This window comes from Colobus angolensis, unplaced genomic scaffold (genome assembly GCF_000951035.1).
Source record: "Colobus angolensis palliatus isolate OR3802 unplaced genomic scaffold, Cang.pa_1.0 Scaffold14, whole genome shotgun sequence".
Classification (NCBI taxonomy): domain Eukaryota; kingdom Metazoa; phylum Chordata; class Mammalia; order Primates; family Cercopithecidae; genus Colobus; species Colobus angolensis.
Genome location: NW_012114488.1, coordinates 16,993,390 through 17,009,851, shown reverse-complemented (window position 1 = coordinate 17,009,851; position 16,462 = coordinate 16,993,390). Strand labels below are relative to the sequence as shown.

General features: G+C 38.4%; 1 protein-coding gene across 3 annotated transcripts in view; it reads left to right on the top strand.

The window, feature by feature from the left end:
- The window catches only part of REV3L (REV3-like, polymerase (DNA directed), zeta, catalytic subunit), a 185,017-nt gene that overhangs the window by 149,454 nt on the left and 19,101 nt on the right, over window positions 1-16,462 (top strand). For all 3 annotated transcript variants that reach the window (XM_011935019.1, XM_011935020.1, XM_011935021.1), the window contains 3 exons: window positions 552-660; window positions 2,601-2,807; window positions 9,646-9,755. In XM_011935019.1, coding sequence (XP_011790409.1) covers window positions 552-660; window positions 2,601-2,807; window positions 9,646-9,755 — 426 coding nt within the window. The remainder of the gene's footprint in view (window positions 1-551; window positions 661-2,600; window positions 2,808-9,645; window positions 9,756-16,462) is intronic.

Here is a 16,462-nt window from a genome sequence, read left to right as displayed (position 1 = left end):
TCCCAACACTTTGAGAGGCCAAGGTGGGCGAATCACCTGAGGTCAGGAGTTCAAGACCAGCCTGGCCAACATGGTGAAACTCTGTCTCTATTAAAAATGCAAAAATTAGACAGGCGTGGTGGCAGGCGCTGGTAGTCCCAGCTACTCAGGAGGCTGAGGCAGGAGAATGGCATGAACCCAGGAGGCAGAGCTTGCAGTGAGCCAAGATCGCACCACTGCACTCCAACCTGGACAACAGAGCGAGACTCCATCTCAAAAAATAATAAAATAAATAAATAAGATGATCAGATGTTGAAATTTGGTTTTCAGTGTAGATTTTACCCATAAATTTTAGGATAGTGCCATTTAAGAAACGTTTCTTGTAATAAATTGTGAATATTTGAAAAACTGTTTTGGTAATGAGGCAAATAAACATACTACTAATTACATGAATTCACGTTTAGATGTTTGAAAATGAATTTCTAATGGTGTTAGAAAGATTTTTTAAATTGCCTAAAATCTCTGTTCTATGATTTGAGGAAGTATTTGCTTAATGTTCTCTTTCTTAACAGGTATGATGAGTTCAAATTTGGCTGTACCTCTCTGAGAGTACCTCCAGATTTACTTTACCAAGTTAGGCATGATATCACAGTGTCTCCCAATGGAGTAGCTTTTGTCAAGGTAATACTCTCTTGTAAATGAAAGATAACAACTATGGCTTAACTTTTGGAGAGCTGATAATGGTTTAGATATTGTTGGCACATAATAGAAAACAAAAACACTGAATTTGCTTGAATATTTTATCTCAAAAAGTCATAGATACAAGAATCTTCCAAGAAATCACCTCAGGAACAAACCAGTCACCTTGTTTTTTCTTGAATTTAGGTTTTAAATCTTTAAATTGTTAAATTTTGGTTAATGAAATATTGAAAGAAATAAACATACACTTATACCTTCTGCCCTTTATTAGAACCAGGCTGACTTAAATAGCAACTTAATGGTCAAAATATATTACCTACAGAGATTTAAATTGCTTTAATGTGTAGATGCTATTAGTTCTACATTATTTTAAATTAAGACTATCTTAGAATTAATGATACTGTAATAGGCTTATTTATTATATTTTTAAGAAGATATCCAAACTAAAAATAGGATCCTTTTTTCTCTCCTGTATCTCCCCTCAAAAGAGACAAAAGAAAACTTTATAAATTAAAGACAAATAAGAGAGATCTAAAAGATTATATTGCCTCTTATATGCCAACTTCATTCCTTTCTTTTCTGTTTTCTTAGCAGTGAGTCTGTACTAGAATCATGAGACAGTAGAGTGGTTGTTGGTAGAGTGGGCCCCACCAGCCCTCAGATTCATTCTGGTGTACTATATCAAAAGTGGCATCATTCTCTACCAGTAAGAGGGACCGCTAAACTAAAATTAGCAATGTAGATGAAAAAAATTTTAACCGAAAAGTTCATGGTATGTTTCTTTTTGGAAAATTTCAGAATGTAGTATTTCTAGGGACTGATGTAGATGAGATCTACTTGGAGAAATGGAAATAGATTTTTTTAAATTAAATGGGTCTTTATATAAAAATCAGTTTTCACATCACATTTCTGCAAATTTGGTCCCTGTTCTTTTTATCTTATGTCTTAAAACATTATGGCTGCTTCAAAATGTACACCAAATGAATTAGAGGTTAGAATATGTTCTCATTGTCGCATATCTGGCAGCTTATTATCTCCCTTTAATAGCTTTTTTTAAAACTTGCGTCTACTTTTGGACCCAGTGTGTAAAGCTTAATAAAAATAGGATTTTTTTAATATTCAGGTGTGTGATGATCCTATACCTGAGATTTTAGTCGCTAGGTCCGACATGCATTACGTTGCACGTGTCTGTGAATCATCATCAAAGTTAATACTGTTCTGTGGTTTTCATCCCTACTGGAGTTCTCATAAATTCTCCCTAGTCTTGATTAATACAAATGATTTTTTTTTTTTTGGCATCAACAAATTTTATCACCTCACTATTCATCCCCTCTTCCAGATTGCTAATAAATATAGGCCGGAGGGGATGGCTTAGTGGTCTAAGCATCAGATTTGAAATACCTAGAGTCCCTGGAACTGCAGGTTTTGAATGTCAGCAGAGTCAACCCAGCTCATCATTCTTCCAAGGTAGATAAATGGAGTTCCATGCAGATTTCTGTGTGGGGTCATTAGGATGAGATCTTTAAAAACTGAGTTGGTTATGAGTGATACAAGTCCCATCTGTCATTTTGAAAGAATGGGGGTTTCTGTCAAAGTTTGGAACAAAATTTCCCTCTGAACTTGTTGTATGGTCACTTATGTACTAGTTGACATCCTCCTCCCTGGAGGTGTCTGAACTCACATGGAAAAAGTGCTCTATTAGATTTATAAACATTGCAGGAACCGCTTAGGAGAAAAATCCTCTTCCAAGAAATAAAATGTGATGATTTTATATTGACGGCTACTAATACTATGGTCACTCTATTGTTAGCATGTTTCAATTCATGACAGTTGGCCATTATTATATTTTATGCTTCCTTCTTAATTATATAAATCTATAATGTTTGAGGGGTTTTAAACATTTTTTTTTTTCTTTATGATAGCCTTCAGTAAGAAAAGGTGTACTACCAAGAATGCTTGAAGAAATTTTGAAGACTAGATTTATGGTGAAGCAGTCAATGAAGGCTTACAAGCAAGACAGAGCCCTGTCACGAATGCTTGATGCACGTCAGTTGGGACTTAAGCTGATAGCAAATGTCACATTTGGCTATACAGCTGCTAATTTTTCTGGGAGAATGCCATGCATTGAAGTAAGTGATACAAATCTGTAGTTTTTTTCAAAAGAGACTAAAATATAGCGAGGCACAGTGGCACTCACCTGTATTCCCAGTTACTTTGGAAGCTAAGGTGTGATATGGGGGGGCTTCAGCCCAGAGTTGAATCCTGCCTGGACAACACAGTAAGACCTCATCTCTTTTTAAAAAGAAAAAAAAAAAAAGACCAGGCATGGTGGCTCACACATGTAATCCCAACACTTTGGGAGGCCGAGGCAGGCGGATCACATGGGGTCAGGAGTCGCGACCAGTGTGGCCAACATGGTGAAACCCCGTCTCTACTAAAAACACAAAAATTAGCTGGGTGTGGTTGTGGACACCTGTAATCCCAGTTATTCAAGAGGCTGAGGCAGGATAATCACTTGAACCCAGGAGGCAGAGGTTGCAGTGAGCCAAGATCGCACTCCAGCCTGGGTAACAGAACAAGACTTGGTCTCAAAAAAGTGGCTCACACCTGTAACCCCAACACTTTGGGAGGCCAAGGCACGTAGATTACTTGAGCTCAGGAGTTTGAGACCAGCCTGGGCAACATGGTGAAACCCTATCTCTAACTAAAAATGCAAAAATTAGCCGGACATAGTGTTATGTGACTGTGGTTCCAGTTACTTGGGTGGCTGAGATGGGAGGATCACTAGAGCCCTGGAAGTCAAGGTTGCAGTGAGCCATAATTGCACCACTGCATTCCAGCCTGGGTGACAGAACAAGACCCTGTCTCAAAAAAAAGAGAGAGACTAAAGCAGCATTAAATGAATGCCTGTTCATTCAAGCATTTCGTTTTAAAACTTTAATAAACCATTTCATTTCTATGACATAGGATCAGTTTTTCTCATACCAAGCCTCAAAATATATATATATTCTTGGGGATCTGTGACTTTTCTCTATATCTCGATGTCTTTATTCCAATGATCATTTTAGAAATTAGCACACACATATTTCTGCATGATCTTCATAACTATACTTTAACTTTCTATTAGCATGAAATTTCAGTGCCACCTTTGTAGCAGTTTTTACAACAACCTTGGTAGTGCATAATTCATTTTATGTTTTGACAAGAGATCTGATTATAGTTATATTGGCTTGTCCGAATGTCACAATTAGCCAGGTGTGGTGGCTCACACTTGTGATCCCAACAACTCAGGAGGCTGAGGTGGGAGGATTGCTTGAGCCCAGGAGTTCAAGACTAGCTTAAGCAATATAGTGAGCTCTTGCCTCTATTAATACATAAAATTAAAAACTAAAAAAAAATTTTAAGTCAGAATAAACAACAATCATTCCATATTTACTAGTATACCAGTAGATATAAAGCAGAACGTTTTTGCAGTGATGAGTGATAGTTGAAAGACATTTTTCATAGAATAAGACTTAATTTCATATTTACTAAGTTAAGGTGTTTATTTGATACAAATACAATATAGTGTGACAGGGTAATATAATAATATACTATTGAGTGAGAAAAGAACAGAATAGCTTGTCATACTGTGATCTTTTCATGCCAAATGAAGGCCAGAGGACATTGTGGTATATCATATTTGCATTAGTTCAGTAAGAGAAAAACAAGGAAAGCATAAAGTCTTCACACAGCTCCCAGTAGGCAAAATGAACTCCAAAAACATGAGCAAGGCAGGAGTGGCATATTCACATTGAAAGCAGCAAAATACCATCTATAGTGAAAACTTAATATTGTTAACTTGAATATTTTGGTACAGTAATATGATTTTGTGCTGGATAAATTTTTTTATGGTTGCACTCTAAGGCTGTAAGCAATAAAAGTTTGTATCTAGGTTTATATTTGTATACTTTTAGGTGAGATAAAAAATACTTTGTCAGTCCTGGGGGTTCATATTAATACATTTGAAAAGCACTGATCGATATGATCTAGCAGAAAAAAAAATGGAAATGATATTACTAATGGAAAACCAAAAGATATCGTTTTTTTTTTTTTTTACAGGGTCTTGCTTTGTCGCCCAGGCTAGAGTGCGGTGGCTTAACCACAGCTCACTGCAGCCTCGACCTCCCAGGCTCAAGCAATCCAAGTAGCTGGGACTGCAGGTGCTTACCTCTATGCCCAGCTAAGTTTTCAATTTTTTGTAGTGATGGGGTTTTGCCATGCTGCCCAGGCTGGTCTTGAACTCCTGGGCTCAAGTGATTCTCCTGCCTTGGCAGGGATTACAGGTGTGAGCCACCATGCTTGTCCCAAATCCTTTCTTAGGGGCTATTTCCACATTTCCCTAATTTCTTCCCTGCCTCTCAGTTTTAAAAGTGTTTATTAATGTATTTTAGTAATAAAACAATGCAGAAATACTATTTTAAAAATATGTAAATACTGTAACTCTAGAATAACCAGAATTTGGGAGGATTTTTGAACTAGCAGTGGAAGTTAAGGAATAGGGTTTCACCAGGGAGTACATTCCTGCTTTGCATGGTGAACTCAGACTGCCAAGCAGTACCTGCTTCCTTGACCCTGGTCTTCTCAGCTATTCTCAGGTTAATGACTGCGAGCATGCATTTGGCCCCTCATCATATGCTAACTTCACAACAGTACAGTGTTAACTTCTAGGTGAAATCATGAGTGGAAAAAGCAGCTAAAATCACAGAAAGAGCCTCTCATGAATAAGTGAAAAGTTAGCACCAATCAAGTAATAATGGAAGGTATCAGCCACTTTTTTTTTTAAAGGGCAGATGGCTTCATTCTTTTTTATGGCTGTATGATATTCTATTGTACACATAATATGGCATTTCCTTTATCCATTCACCCGTTGATGGACACTTAGGTTGCTTCCATATCTTGTCTGCTATTGTGAATAGTGCTGCAGTAAATATGGGAGTGCAGATATCTATTCAATGTCCCAATTTCTTTTTTTTTTGGATATATACCCAGCAGTGGGATATCTGGATCATATGGTAGTTCTATTTTTAGATTTTTGCGGCACCTCCATATTGTTCTACATAGTGACTCTACTAGTTTACATTCCCACTAACAGTGGGTTCCCCTTTCTCCACATCCTTGCCGGCATTCATTATTGCCTGTTTTTTGGATAAAAGCCATTTTAGCTGGAGTGAGAAGACATCTCATTATAATTTTGATTTGAATTTCTCTGATTAGTAATATTAGTCATTTGTCATCGTTTGAGAAAATGTCTCTTCAGACCTTTTGTGCATTTTTAATCGAATTATTTGTTTTTTTTTCCTACTGAGTTGTTTAAATTCCTTACATATTCTGGTTAATAATCCCAGGTCAGATGGGTGGTTTGCAGATATTTTCTCCCATTCTGTGGGTTGTCTCTTCACTTTGTTGATTATTTCCTTTACTGTGCAGAAGGTTTTTAGCTTTATGTGATCCCATTTGTCCAATAATCAGCCCTAAAAAAGAATAAAATCCTGTCATTTGCAAAACATGGATGGAACTGAAGGACATTATGCTAAGTGAAATAAGCTAGACAGAGAAAGACAAATATCACATGTTCTCACTCATGTGGAAACTAGAAAAAATAAATGAACTCATGGAGATAGAGAGTAGAATGATGGTTGCCAGAGGCTGTGAGGTGGGAAAGAGGGAGATAAAGTGGAAATGGTTAATGAGGACAAAAATATAATTAGAATGAATAAAATCTAGTATTTGGTAGCACAGTAGAGTAACTATAGTGAACTGCAACTTATTGTATATTTTTAAATAACTAAAAGAATGGAATTGAAATGTCTTATACAAATAAATGATAAATGCTTGAGGTGATGGATATCCCAGTTACCCTGATTTGATCATTATACATTGTCTGCCTGTGTACATCATATGTACAACATGTACGTATATATACAAGTTATCCAGAATAATTAAAACCTTTTAAAAGCGGGAGGCGAATGGATTACTGTCTGTGGTCTCCTGCTTTCCTTCAGAGAAGTGCAGATCTCGACTGTCATAGAGAAAGGTAAGACTTTTTAAGCATTAAGGAGAATATGGAGAATAAATAAATGTAGCTAATAGTTGGAGGTTAATGTCTCTCTCTCAGTACTATCATAGAGAAAGACAAGACTTTGTCAGCAAAAATTCCTATGAAGAGAATATGGAGAATAAAGTAGCTAATAGTGGAGGTTAATGCCTTTGTCTTAGTTGGACTTCATAAATTAAAGTTTTTGTATGTTGACAGTTTTCTACTAAACTATTGGTCATTCATATTTATGATAAAGGTATATTTGTGCCGTTTTAAAAATTGAACTTTATTTCTTCCTTTTTATGTCTTTTCAGAAAATTAATTTTTACTTAAAAAAATGTGTTTTTATTAATTTTTGAGCATCCCCAGTCATGGCCTAAATTGTGAAACCATTTCTTTTCCTCTTTTAAATCCTCTCTTAGCCCTTTAATGAAGTAATGCTTTTCAGGTTAGGAACCTTGCCATAAAGTAGCAGAATCTGTTAATTTAATTACTTCTCCTTCCCTCTTCCACCTCCCCCTCACTCTAGTGCTGCTGAATTCTTACTACATGGTCTTCAGGGGTAACTGCAGAGTTCTGACTCTTTTGGGTATAACTTTAATGGGTCAGAGTAAGAGCATTAGGCAGACATTTAAAACTGCTATGTATATGTACAAGTATATACTTACTTGTAAGTATATATCTCAGAAGTGTATTTGACTTTGACACTAAGATGGCTTGCTCATGCAGCTCTTTGTCCCCACATATTTAAAAGTTGACCTTGTCCGGGCACAGTGGCCTGTAATTCCAGCACTTTGGGAGGCCAAGGCAGCGGGCGGATCACGAGGTCAGGAGGTTGAGACCATCCTGACTAACACAGTGAAACCCTGCCTCTACTAAAAATACAAAAAAAGTAGCCAGGCGTGGTGGCGGGCACCTGTAGTCCCAGCTATACTCAGGAGGCTGAGGCAGGAGAATGGTGTGAACCCAGGAGGCGGAGCTTGCAGTGAGCCCAGATCGCACCACTGCACTCCAGCCTGAGCGACAGAGCAAGACTCCATCTCAAATAAATAAATAAATTAATTAATTAAAATAAAATAAAATAAAAGTTGACCTTGTTTGAAAGTGGCAGCAGGTAACAGAACATTTTATTCAATTTGAGTTTTATTCAATTTGAGTTTCCGTTAGATAACATGATTTTTGTAATGTATTAAGTTATAGTTTACATTCTCAAGATTTTCTAATGTACTAGAGGTCTCAGCAGAATTCATAATCTTAATTTAAAACCCAAGGCCAGGCATGGTGGCTCACACCTGTAATTCCAACACTTTGGGAGGCTGAGGCGGGAAGATCATGAGATCAGGAGTTCAAGACCAGCCTGGCCATCATGGCAAAACCCTATCTACTAAAAATATGAAAAATAGCAGGGCATGGTGGCGCACGCCTTATAATCCCAGCTACTCGGGAGACTGAGGCATGAGAATTGCTTGAACCCAGGAGGCAGAGGTTGCAGTGCGCCAAGATCACACCACTGCACTCCAGCCTGGGTGACAGAACGAGACTCTGTTTCAAAATAAATAAATAAATCAGAATAAATAAATAAATCCCAACTCGTTTCTACTACCAGTTTTATTATTTATTCCTTTGTTCATATACCTAATATGTGCTTTGTAATGCAACTTTAAACAGCCTTTTAAATACTATTCCATCCTACATTTAGTAATTCAAATTTTACAGTAAAGGGAGAAGGATCATTATTGCTATTGTTTGCTTCTTAATACACACACAAAAAAACAATGTGCAGTTTGTATTTTAAAATTGCAAAGGGAATGCTCCGTTTATATTTTATGTTGAATGGCAACTTTTCGCACTCTTAGCTTCAATGAGTTTAATAAATAAAACAGCATTGTTATATAGTCTCTTTAATTTATTTAACTGTAAATCTCATTAGCATGCTTCTCATATTTGTCAAGGCCCAGCATCTTTTTGTTTTGTAAATTCATGCCATGGTCACTGTTAAAATTCACTAGTCACAAATGAAAAAACCTTCCTAGATATATATCTACCTATTTAATTTAAATTGAACACTTTTAATATATTTCCCATCATATAATTAGATACATTTTTCCTTGTATAACTAGTCACAAGATTGAAGTTCAGCATTAACTTTAATGATATTGAGAAACATTATCATCAACACTTCAACAGAAAAATTTTGAGAGATACACGTACGTATACTCATGTACCCACAAAGAATGCTTTTCTGCCTAATGAGTTGTAAGGGTACATAAGAAAGTTCTTGAATAGTTCGGGCACGGTGGCTCACACCTGTAATCCCAGTACTTTGGGAGGCCGAGGTGGGCAGATCACGAGGTCAATAGTTCAAGACTAGCCTGGCCAATATGGTGAAACCCTGTCTCTACTAAAAAAAATAGAAAAATTAACTGGGCATGGTGGCGTGTGCCTGTAGTCCTAGCTACTCAGGAGGCTGAGGCAGGAGAATCGCTTGAACCCAAGAGGCAGAGGTTGCACTGAGCCGAGATCACGCCACTACACTCCAGCCTGGGTGACAGAGTGAGACTCTTCAGAAAAAAAAAAAAAGAGAACTTGAGTAAACAAGGATTATTCTTCCAAGAATCCAGTGTAGCTGTGTACCTTGTAACAAGTGCAGTCCACTTACTGTTACACTCAAAGACAAGTCTGCATATTGATTGGTCCTTTCAAATTCTTCACCTCAGTTTCTTCTTGAGTACTTGTAGAAAGAATGATGCACTAATTTCTTTTTTACGTTCTTTTCTCCTTGTTTCGTTTCTGGAAATATTTAGTAATTAAATGTATTATGTGTTAAAGTCTGTTGACTTACACTGAGCTATGTTAAGAAATTATTTCCAATGTGTTTGTACCAACAGGTTGGCGATAGTATTGTTCACAAAGCCAGAGAGACCTTGGAACGAGCTATTAAACTGGTGAATGATACCAAGAAATGGGGGGCTAGGGTTGTATATGGCGATACTGACAGGTAATGGGTTTTTGGTTTTCTAGTTGTCTTTTTGCATCTCTCCACATCTTCATTTCAGTGTTTAAAATGGCTTACGGGAATCCTTTCTAAAAATAGAGTTCTGAGTCCTTTCCAGTCCTTACGATCTCATGATCAGAGTTAACACAGATCCTGATTTACCAGATATGATCATAAGAGACAGTTTGTGTCCTGAGCCACAAACTGTGAAGATTCCTATGGCTTCCCTCCAAGTAGCTCTTAGCCAAGTAGATAGTGATCTGTAAACTAACTGTGTACGCAGGAGTCTAGTTTATTTAAAGAAACTACTTTTAATGTGAATAATTCCTCTAATACAGCTGCAACTGTCTGAATGTAAGTGTATATCTTAAAGTAATTAAACTGTTTTTGAAGGATAATTGCCAGAACTGTGAGTGGTTAACTTACCACTCGGCCCCAGAATATGTTGCCCTTCTAAGAGAAGTGCATATAGGCAAATACAGTTTTCCATTTGACTCCAGAGGGTCCACAGACTTACTCAAGCCCATTATTTATGGATTGGCAAATAATGTGCCTGCATTTGAAGGCACATTATTAATAATGTAAGTTATTAACACCAGCTTGCATGCTTCCTTGTTTGCTGTGATATTTTTCAGGTTTCAGTTATTTATGTAACATCTTTTTTGCATGGCTTATTGAAATTCTTCTAGAATGTAGGCACTATGCAAATTTCTTACAGTGAAATTTTTTCCCTATTGGGGACTTAGAGTCACAGTGTGAACATGCTAAGAGCACTTGCCTCAAGACCTCTGATCTCTTTACAGTCCAACAGAGCAATAGGAGATAATGCTTTTAATCATTAAATAGCTTATAAGTAATCTTTGAAAAGCATTTAATCTTATCCAGTTCTTTAAAATGTTCATACAGACAGCATAATCATATTAATGCTGAATGAGACTTTGCCTCATAGAGCAGCTGTTTCATTACCAGTAAGTGGGGATAGTTTCAAATTATCCAGGCCCTAATTACCCATATTCTCTCCTGTTCCTCATAGAAAGCCACTTCTTAGTTTGGCTTTGGTTATTTTACTGTTCTGTGAAACTACTTCTGCTGGGTATTCTAGCAAAATAAGAGTTAATAAAATAAGCTCTGCATTTGTTAGCAGAACTTAAAAAATATTTAGGCAAAAATGTTAATCCTTTAACTTACTGATTTTAATTCAGGGGCTATCCATGTTGTTGACAACATTCAGAAGTCAGCATGATTCTGATTGATTGATTATTTACCCTTTAAGATCTATAAGAAGTCAAGCTACAAAAAATAACAGACTAACAGAATGTCAGAGCCGGAAGGGATTTTGATATTATTTAGGCCAGCAGTTTTCATACTATTGGGAGATCTTAGAATGTGCCTCAAATGATGCTTATTAAGAACAAATTTCCCTAAGATAAGAAATTTAAGATCTTGCAAGTAGTCATTAAAGAGCCATAAATTGATATTCAGTGTTTTGATTCCTAACTGATGCTTTCTCTCTACATCAGATTTTATAGTTATTGTATGATTCCAGTCAAAGGAAATTTACTTGCAATGTCATTAAAACTTTTGATCACCATTCACTACCTGATACATTCAGCAAACATTGGCCAGGCATACTGGCTCATGCTTGAAATTCTGGCACTTTGGGAGGCCAAGGCAGGTGGATTGCTTGAGCCCAGAAGTTCAAGACCAGCTTGGGCAACAAAGTGCAACCCTGTCTCTACAAAAAATTTTAAAATCAGCCAGACATGGTGGTGCGCACCTGTACTCCTAGCTACTTGGGAGGCTGTGAGGTGGGTAGATCGCTTGAACCCAGGAGTTCAAGGCTGTAGTCAACCATGATCATGCCACTGCACTCCAGCCTGGGTGACAGAATGAGACCCTGTCTCAAAAACAAGAAACCCAAATGTTTAGTGACATCTGTATGAGGGCAGTTCACAACAGTGTCACCCTGGCAGAATACAAGTAAGTTCTTGAAGGGGAACAAAAAAAAAAGTACCATAGTTTTTGGCCCCACAGTGGGCCAACAAATATTTTACTCCTTAGTAATTACTTTCTCTTGTTAAATATAATTTAAATTTACTTTTTTTTTGCCTTGGAAGGACAACGATGAAAGGTTGAGAAACAACTGCTCTTGGGATAATAGGTAATATTTGGTGGAGTGCAAAAGAGTTCCTGGCTGGGCGCAGTCGCTCACGCCTACAATCCCAGCACTTTGGGAGGCTAAGGCGGACAGATCACCTGAGGTCAGGAGTTTGAGACCAGCCTGACCATATGGAGAAACCCCATCTCTACTAAAAATGCAAAATTAGCTGGGTGTGGTGGTGCATGCCTATAATCCCAGTTACTCGGGAGGCTGAGGCAGGAGAATTGCTAGAACCTGGGAGGCAGAAGTTGCGGTGAGCCGAGATTGCACCATTGCACTCCAGCCTGGGCAACAAGAGTGAAACTGTGTCTCAAAAAAAAAAAAATGGCCAGCGTGGTGGCTCACACCTGTAATCCCTGCACTTTGGGAGGCTGAGACAGGTGGATCACCTGAGGTCAGGAGTTCAAGATCAGCCTGGCCAATGTGATGAAACCCCCTCTCTACTAAAAATTTAAAAAATTAGCCGAGTGTGGTGGCACATGCCTATAATCCTAGCTACTCAGGAGGCTGAGGCAGGAGAATCGTTTGAACGATGGAGGTTGTAGTGAGCCAAAATGGTACCACTCCACTCCAGCCTGGGCAACAAGAGCGAAACTCCAACTCAGAAAAAAAAAGAGTTCCCAACTGAGAGTGAGGAGACCTGGATTCTCTTTCTAATTATACTCCTAGATGATGGCATAGCCATTAATAAGTCATTTTGCCTCTCTGAGGCTTAGCTGCCTCTTCATCAGAATGAAGGAAATCTGATAGATGAAGGCAAATGACCTTCCAATTATGATGACATTCCAATTATACTTTTAGTTATTCTTAAATGTACAATAAATTATTGTTGACTGTAATCACTCTGTTGTGCTATCAAATACTAGGTCTTATTCTAACTATATTTTTGTACCCATTAACCATCCGCACTTCCCCACACATACACAGTACCTTTCCCAGCCCCTGGCAACCTAGTAGAAAAAGGCCAGGGCGGTGGCTTACACCTGTAATCCCTGCACTTTGGGAGGCCGAGACAAATGGATCACCAGAGGAGTGATTGCTCTCTCCACTTTTTTGAGACGGAGTCTCGCTCTGTCCCCAGGCTGGAGTGCAGTGGCGCGATCTTGGCTCAACTGCAAGCTCCACCTCCGGGGTTCATGCCGTTCTCCTACCTCAGCCTCCCAAGTAGCTGGGACTACAGGCGGCTGCCACCATCCCCGGCTAATTTTTTGTGTATTTAGTAGAGATGGGGTTTCACCGTGTTAGCCAGGATGGTCTCAATCTCCTGACCTTGTGATCTGCCCGCCTCAGCCTCCCAAAGTGCTGGGATTACAGGAGTAGAAACTCATTTTAAAACAGTGTTTCTTATTGTAGGCTAGTCACTTCCATTCTGTCACGTGACAAAAAATTTCTGTTCATTCTGTGCAGCCTTCTTGAAGCTTAGCTCCAAATCAAACTGGCCGAAACAGCTTAGATGGATTCAAACAAACTCACATTACTGGGTAAAGTCTCAAATATAGACCCTATAGTAATAACTTTTTTTTTTTTTAAGTCTCTGTTGCTCAAGCTGGAGCACAGTGGCACAATCTCAGCTCACTGCAACCTCCACCTCCCGGGTTCAAGTAATTCTCTTGCCTCATCCTCCTGAATAACTGGGACTACAGGCATGCGCCACCATACCCAGCTAATTTTTGTATTTTTAGTAGAGATGGGGTTTCACCGTGTTGGTCAGACTGGTCTTGAACTCTTGACCTCGTGATCCGCCCACCTCGGCCTCCCAAAGTGCTGGGATTACAGGCATGAGCCACCGCACCTGGCCAATAATAACTTTTAAGATGTGAAGTATATATACCTTTATCATTTTTATGGAATTATAATTTTTAACATGTATAATATGTAATAAAATATAAGAATGTATAGGCCCAAGTTACCAGCTACCATGCCAGTCAAGATATAGAACACTTTTTATCACCGTAAAAAGTTTTCTCATTCTCCCTTTACAGTGTATCCCTTACCCTCACTCCATGCCCTAGAAAACCACTTACCTGATTTTTATTACCATAGCTTAGTTTTGCCTGTTATAAAACTGTATAGAAATATGTGTATGTCCACTGATTTTAAATGTTACATATGGCTGGGCACAGTGGCTCATGCCTGTAATCCCAGCACTTTGGACAGATAACCTGAGGTCGGGAGTTCGAGACCAGCCTGACCAACAAGGAGAAACCCCGTCTCTACTAAAAATACAAAGTTAGCCAGGTGTGGTGGCGCATGCCTGTAATCCCAGCTACTCAGGGAGCTGAGGCAGGAGAATCGCTTGAACTTGGGAGGCAGAGGTTGCAGTGAGCTGAGATCGCACTATTGCACTCCAGCCTGGGCAACAAGAGAAAAAAAAATGTTGCGCTCATCATTGCATCTGAACATTTTAAGAATAATAATCTTACATAAAAACAGTTTGGCAGTTGCACGTGAAGTTCAACATACCCTTAGCATATGACCCAGCGATTCCACTCCTTTATGCTTATCTTAGAAAAAAGAAAACCTGGCCGGGCGTGGTGGCTCACACCTGTAATCCCAGCACTTTGGGAGGCCAAGAGAGGTGGATCATGAGGTCAGGAGATCGAGACCATCCTGGCTAACACGGTGACACCCTGTCTCTACTAAAAATACAAAAAATTAGCCTGGTGTGGTGGTGGGCCCCTGTAGTCCCAGCTACTCGGGAGGCAGAGGCAGGAGAATGGCGTGAACCCGGGAGGTGGAGCTTTCAGTGAGCCAAGATCGCGCCACTGCACTCGTCTGGATGACAGAGCGAGACTCCGTCTCGAAAAAGAAAAAGAAGAAGGAAAACCTATGTCCACATGAAAACTTGTATACAGTTCTTCATTGGAGCTTTGTTCGTAATAGTCCAAAACTGCAAAATATCTAAATGTCTATCAGTGAGTGATTGGATAAGCAAATTGTGGTATATCCATAGAGTGGAATACTACTCAACAATGGAAACAAACCAGTTGCTGTTATTCTGACACCATGGATGAATCTCAAAATATGCCGAGTGAAAGAAGACAGATATAAAAGAGTACATACTATATATTTTCATTTATATAAAATTTTTGTTTATTTACTTACAGACAGGGTCTCACTATTGCCCAGGCCCATCTCAAACTCCTGGCCTCAAGCAGTCCTTCCACTTCAGCCTCCGGAGTTGCTGGGATTACAGGCAAAAGCTACTACTACACCCAGCCCATTTATATAAAATTCTTGGAAAAAAACCTATAGTAACAGAAAGCAAGTCTTACGTATTGAACCTGGGGCCAGGAATAGACTGAAAAATTATTGCGAAGGAGTACAGGGAGGTCGAGACTGCAGTAACCAATGATTATGCCACTGCACTTCAGCCTCAGCAATAGAGTGAGACCCTGCCTCTTAAAAAAAAAAAAAAATTAAAATCAGGTACTATTGGTATAAATGAGCATCAGATGGCCTATAAAGAAACTACAAAAACCTTCAGATGGTTCAAAGTATAGCCTAGATTGAAGGTCTAATTAAGGCATTTTTGTTCTACCTTAGTGAATATTAAAATTAATTCAGATTGAGACAATATTTATTTTAAAGGCTTAGTAGAGTTGAATAAACTACTTTTTTCCTTTCTTTTAATTTTTCATATAGGCTCTCAGGCAAGTACTGTCTCCGATATTAGCAGGAACTTTTTCCAAAGAAAGCATCCAAAATGGGACTTAAAAATCCAGTATAAAAACACTTCAGAAATATGAGATTGGTTTATATGGCTAGAAACAAGAATCTTAAAGTCATGTTTCAAGATATCATCCATTTCCACTATTTAATGTCTTTTCACTAGAACTATAAGTGAAAATGAACTTTATAGTCTATTTTACTTAAATATTTATTAATCATTACTTCTGTTGGTCAGGTTGTAGTATATACTGAAATAGAAAAAAAGATGCATTTTGTCAGTTATTTTTGAGTATATTTAGTATTGGTATTTTGAGTATATTTTGTATTGGTATTTCTTTATTCATATAATTCAATATTATTCATTACCAAATAATATCCATTATAGCAAATGAAAAGATTTACAGATATACACAACGTGTTTGTAATGTCTTTTTTCTGTACGACATGATTACAGATGTTGATTTTTTCCTTGTGTCTTTTTATGTTTTTTAACTGTTTTTCAGTTAACATACATTACAGAATATATGTCTTTTTTGTTGTTTTTTCTTGTTTTGCTTTGTTTTTTGAGACAGAGTCTCACTCTGTCTCACCACCATGTCGGCTAATTTTTGTATTTTTTTAGTAGAGATGGGGTTTCACCATGTTGGCCAGGCTGGTCTAAAATCCTGACCTCAGGTGATCCACCCGCCTCAGCCTCCCAAAGTGCTGGAATTACAGGTGTGAGCCACGGCGCCCAGCCAATGTCTGTCTTTTTTTTTTCTTTTTTTTTTTTGAGACTGAGTCTTGCTCTGTCACCCAGGCTGGAGTGCAGTGGTGCAATCTCAGCTCACTGCAAGCTCCGCCTCCCAGGTTCATGCCATTCTCCTGCCTCAGCCTC